This window comes from Charadrius vociferus, unplaced genomic scaffold, assembly GCF_000708025.1.
Source record: "Charadrius vociferus isolate BGI_N301 unplaced genomic scaffold, ASM70802v2 scaffold92, whole genome shotgun sequence".
In the NCBI taxonomy this organism is placed as follows: domain Eukaryota; kingdom Metazoa; phylum Chordata; class Aves; order Charadriiformes; family Charadriidae; genus Charadrius; species Charadrius vociferus.
Window position 1 is genome coordinate 3983397 of NW_009647874.1, and position 5809 is coordinate 3989205.

Here is a 5809-nt window from a genome sequence, read left to right on the forward strand (position 1 = left end):
GGGGGCTGCTAAATGAGCTGGTGCATGTGACAGGGAGTTCTGGACTCAGCAGATCCCAGGAGACACTGGCCGTCACTGAGGCTTCTTCTTTTGAGACATCTGGTGTCCCAACTCATGGCCTTGTGGTGGCCCTCCTGCCAGCACACCTCTGCAGAGAGCCACAGGTCACCTTCAGCAGCACCCATGTCACAGGTCACCTCCCCTAGCTCTCCAGGCTGTCCAACATTTATACACAACAGGCTGACAGGGGACCCAACTAAGTGCTACAACCAATTATGTTTAAGACCAGCTACTTAGGTTTGATTTACACAAGTTAAGCTTGTCAAAACCAGTGCCCTTAAGACCACTTCGTATTTCAGATTTTTTAAAGAAGTCAGAAATTTACTATGAAAATAACAACAAGAGACCTCTGTTTCTACTGATGTCTATATTTTAAAACTTTGAGTAAGATTTACTCAGCCTTCGTAATATAAAATGTCTTTCAGGTTGTTGGGGTTTTTTTTTAAGAAACCTTTTTCTGTTTCTAGAAGTTTCTAGATAAATGGCTGTCTTGAGATATTACCCTTCTGGGGCTCAGCAAGATCTTCATGAGCGTCTCCAGTGCTCTAGGTGGGAACACTGGCTGCAAGTGTACTATATCAATTCTGATGCAGACACAGGAGTTGTTAGTCATCCTCTGAGTCACTCTCCTCCCTGGCTGGGACACACGCCCTGATTGAGGACATGAGCTGGTCCTGAATCTGCTTCCTGGGGTTCTCCTCCAGGTCTGTCTTGATGGCGCCCGACTCTGAAATCTTCCACTCCAATTCTGCACAGAGGAAAATGAGAGCCATGAATGTGGGGAAGCAAACCAGGCTTTCTCCGGCTCTGACTCCTTCTGACACAGGTTAGTTTATTTATTTCAGTACAACAGCACCTTGCACTTCCTACTTTACCTTCAGAGGTAAAAAAGGATCTCAGATCACCACAATTCCCCACTGCCCTTCCCACCCTCGCTTCCCCAGCTGATAGCTCTTATCACCCTGCCATCACCACCACCAAAACCAGGGCCCTGCTCTATTCCTCCCCCTCCCCTTCCACCCCCGGGTCCCAGTCCCTGCCTCCCACACCTGCTCCAGCAGAGCCCTCCCTTCACCATCACCAGTGCTGGCACAGGTTTCAGTCCAGGGAGCAGAGCTCAGGGTACTGCTCTGCAGCCCACCGCTGGCATCCCTGCTCGCTTTACCACCAGCAGTGCAAAACAGGTAATTGATACAGAGCAGCAGCTTTAGATGAGACAGTTCTCCCAGCGAAAAGGGAATCCCACCTCCTACCCAGGTAAGGGCAGAAAAAAAAAACAAAAAAACAGGTCTGCACATCTATTGCTGGTGAAGGAATACTGCTCATGTGTTACAGCTGTTTCCATCATACACCAGGTTCATCAGAGTCAGAAGTGGCAGATTTGCTGAAGGGCAAAAAAAGAAATCGTAGCAATTCCATTTACACATCTGAATTACAGGTATTTTTTCAGAGATGTACTCTGTAAATGTGATTCACCCCTTTCCCACTATGCCATGCACTGATTATTAGTTCCTTAGCAAGACAGTGAGAGAGACTCCACCACCAGTAGTAGGCCCATTACTATATAGGCCCAAATTGGATTGCTTCCCAGAAGTGGTAGAAAGTCAATACAGCACATTCAATTGAAACCTTTCTCCTAGTCCTGCTGGCAACCCTATCATTAAATCTAATTTCCTTCAGACATTACAGACTAACGAATACAACCTCACAGTTTCTTTAATCTCCAGTGGAAGTCACCTAGGCTTAGGAGAGAAGGAAGAAAGAAATAAAAGAAAGTGAAGAATTTCAGTGCCCAGCTTTCTGAGATGACTGCATTAAGCTGGCTCAGTCACCTTTGGACCCCTCCAAAATAAATTATTTGTGTACTAAAAATGGGAGAAAGCTAACTGTAGGTTCTGGTACCACTGCTCACTTCAGTGCATAATTAGGCAACCTCCATAGTAAGAGTTAGCTGTTCTCCAATCAGCTATCTCATTGGTGAGCTTTTCCCCTTCTGACAGCTCAAGTCAGGGGAGCATTTTCTACAGTACACACTCAAGATACCCTGTAAACTTCAGAGGTTTAGTTAAAAAAACCTCTTTGCATCCTATCCCAGTTATAGGCAGTGACATCATTCAGCAAGGGACCTTGAAATGCTGCTTAACTGCAGTTCACTTCAGATAAAGATGCTCTTAAAGTCTGACCTTGAAAGAGCTTGAAGGCACCTGGACCAATGTGGCTACTCAGAAAGCTGATGAGTATCCTTTTAACTGAAGTAAAATCCACTAGGTTGCATCCGAGTTGCATTTGCTTTCCAAGATGAGCCTTTTCCACCGCTGACCTCTGTCTTTAAGCACTGCTGTAGGATACCATCCCCAACCAACCACCTCCAAACAGCAGCTTTTACCGAACGCGAGACCTGCATCGCCGCCCTCATCTCCTGAAGCACCTCACGCTGACGAGGCTGCATGACCCAGGCTGTCAAGATGGGTGAGGAGAAATAGGTCTAGGGAAAAACCGGGACCTCCAGGAAAGGTAATAGCCTCTCCCCACAGAGCCCTGTGCCCCTGAACCACGGAGGCAGCAGCTTAATGTGCTCCAGGAGACAGCGAGAAGAAAAGGAAGCAGCCCCATTTCAGGGTAGCAGCCCCATTTGGGCAGAGGGATGGGCTCCCTTTAAAGGCTAACAAGGAGTGAAGCCTGCACGTCAGGAAGGTACAACAGACAAATACATGCCATTGGCTTGAAAATGAAACAAGAAGCCCTAAAATGCAATAGGCAAGCACCAGTTATCAAGTGCATGGATTATCCGGTAAGTGGGGGGACGGTCAGCCATTCAGGTACAAGAGCCACAAAGAATGTGCATGGATACTATTTACCCATTAAATATATTTAGGAAAATTTGTTTTACTTGACACAGGGTGTGAATACTTGCACACACATGAGATAAATATCTATGTTGGCCTACTCAGTCACTCAGTGCTTTTACAAGATAGCCTTAATAACATCTTGTTGAGCCATAAAGGTGCAAAAAAAAATTATTTTTAGTACCTCCCTTCTCCTCCTAAGCCTCACTTCTCTCATTCCCAGCAAAGCAGTTTTGCTTTTCCTTTGGAAGGTTGGAGATGCGGACACTCACCATCCCTTGTCAGGTTCATGCCACCAAACACCAAAGGCCCGATGAACTGAGCTTTGATGTCTCCCTCCAGGTAGACGAATATCGTAGGCAGATTCTTATCAGGGTAGTTGGGAATGCAGGTGGTAGAGATAGCTTTGATAAACTTCACATCTCTGAACTTCCTTGCAAGCCCACTCATATGTTGATTAATTAAGGCACAGAGTGGAATTCTGTGAAGAACAGCAACAGACACACGAGGAAAAAATAAAAGACAAATTAGACAGTAATCTGCTCCAGAAGAAAGGTCAGAAACATCAGGTCTATGAGTAGCATTTATGGAAAGACAAATGTACCAGAAGCGACTTCTGAATACTTTTGTCATCCAGTACCCCACCATTCAAAAGAAATTAGCATCACTGCAGGCTTTGGTGGGTGGTGGGTTGTTGGGGTTTTTTTTGTTTTGTTTTAAGATATCAGCAATACAACCTTCCTCTGTATCATACAGAGAAATTGGTTTATAAAGATAAGATATTTAGAAATTGCATAAGCAAGGGCAAAATAGAAAGAAAAGCAGCTCCTGGAAGAAAGTATGCAAATGACTATGCACTCCTGTGAGGCAATTAGAGACAATGAACAAAATCAAGTATCTCTAACCCTTTCCAGAAAATTCTAAAAACTTATCAGACCTTTATGACAAGTTTTTTCCATCATGCTGACAGGACTGGAAACCTTGTTCACTCGTTTTTTATGCCTCAAGAAACCAAGCTAAAGACACACAGTGATCCTTCTAATGCACAGTCCCTCACACTTTACCCAGAATAATTTCCAAAGCTTGGATATTTCAGTGGCGGCAGCTACCTCCATGGCAGCTGTATGGTACAAGTCATGCTGTGCTGTACAGATGTATAAAAAAGCCACTTCATGATAACATCGTTTTAGAGCCAAGTTCAGCACTCCTGAGTCAACAGTAATGAAATTACTAATCACCCCCCCCTTTTTTTTTTTTTATTTCTTAGAACGCCAGCATCAGTTCCTGAATTTCCACAATAACTACACACTTGTCTAGAGTATCTACAGCTATTGACAGTGAAAGGTTTAAAGGTTAAAAACAAATTCTTACCCTTGTTTGTAGAGGTGCAGGACTACCCATATACCTTTTCCAGCTTTCGTAACCTCTTGAACGTAATCTTTTCCTGAAATCTCCAGAACTTCCCCAAATTTATTCTTCATTTGAGCTGCTTTCATTTCTGCTAACCTTTGCTGCCTGAACAGCAAGAAACGGGAAAGAGATTTTGAGAATAGAGGTATTTTTGACAGAAAAACACTTAAAGGAGCTGGTTGAAACCTAGACTTCAGAGGCACATTACAAACTTCTTCAAATGCCAGAGCCACAAAAGCAAGATGACACAGTCAACAGATGCTCTTCTATTTGCATCACAAGTTAAAACCACCAACATGCAAAAAGTACAACTATGTTTCATGGATTATTCTTTTTTTCCTCATTTCTGCCCTCAGCAGACATTTCTTCTGCAGATAGTACACTCCCAAACTAAATGACAAAAACCATGAGAGATGGTAGAGAGAAAGAGATAATGGAAAACCAACCCTGTAATTATGTAAATCTGCAGCACCTTAATCTCATTCATGCAAAAATTGAGAAATCTTGGAGGTGATTTTCAAAGCTCTCAGAATCCCCAGCCATGCACTCAGCAGGTGCACATTATCTCTGCAAAACTAGGCTGTAGATAGAAGACACTGAATTTAAACCCAGTTATCCTATTAAAGACACTTAGAAGCTCTACAAGAGACCAGAATCACAACCCACTTTTTCAGTCATCAGGCCTAACAACATCCTTCCTCTTGTCAACAATATCTAACAGCATATAAATGAAAAAAAACTCCAATTTTCATTAAAGCTAAATTCTGCATGCTGCTCTCACCTGTACATTTCAATAGCTTTCTCATCTTCCTCATTAAATTCATCTTCATTCTCTTCCAGCTCTTCCAGAGTCATGTCCTCATAAGTTTTCACTAGAATGAAGAAACATCAAACCAAAAAAAAAAACTCGTTCTAGGGTTAAAACTCAGCTTTTGTCAGTCCAACAGAATTTACTTACTTTAAGGACAGATTAACTAGGGGAAACATGGCTTTTTTGAAGTATTATTGTTACTGGATTTTTAGAAAATACTATGCACTTTAGACACATAGATGGAAAGACAATGGTGTAAAAGACTGAGCTGAAGGCTGCCTAGGCCAGCACATGAGTACCTGCACTAGCTTTCAAGTTGGGTGGCTACAGCAAAGACGTAGCTAACACATGCACACACATGCACGCGCACACCCCCACCCACCCACCATGGCAGGGATGCCTGAACAACGGAGGAAGGAGGAAGCACGCAACTGGTAACGTCATGAGATACTTTTACTTGCACATTCACATGGCAGACTCCCTTCGCACTGTTTTATTTCAGTTTTCAAAATTTACTTCTGTAACAATACAGAGCTGACATGGAGAACAAAGCTTTCCTGTGCTGGAAAAACCCACGTGTTCAGGAACATATTTGTTTGCTACTGTTAAAAGATGATCACCCTCTACAAGAAGAAGCTTTGGTACCTCTTACAAACCTGGAAAAGGACACACTGGTTTACAG

The 5809-nt window shown here is 43.2% G+C and overlaps 1 protein-coding gene across 1 annotated transcript in view; it reads right to left on the minus strand.

Moving 5' to 3' along the window:
* Window positions 1-513: 513 nt before the first annotated feature.
* Window positions 514-5809, minus strand: part of PDCL3 (phosducin-like 3) — a 12642-nt gene continuing 7346 nt past the window's right edge. Inside the window, exons 3-6 of the mRNA XM_009883123.1 lie at window positions 5098-5188; window positions 4278-4421; window positions 3179-3387; window positions 514-808 (exon numbers count right to left, since the gene is read on the minus strand). Coding sequence (XP_009881425.1) covers window positions 666-808; window positions 3179-3387; window positions 4278-4421; window positions 5098-5188 — 587 coding nt within the window. The 3' untranslated portion in view covers window positions 514-665. The remainder of the gene's footprint in view (window positions 809-3178; window positions 3388-4277; window positions 4422-5097; window positions 5189-5809) is intronic.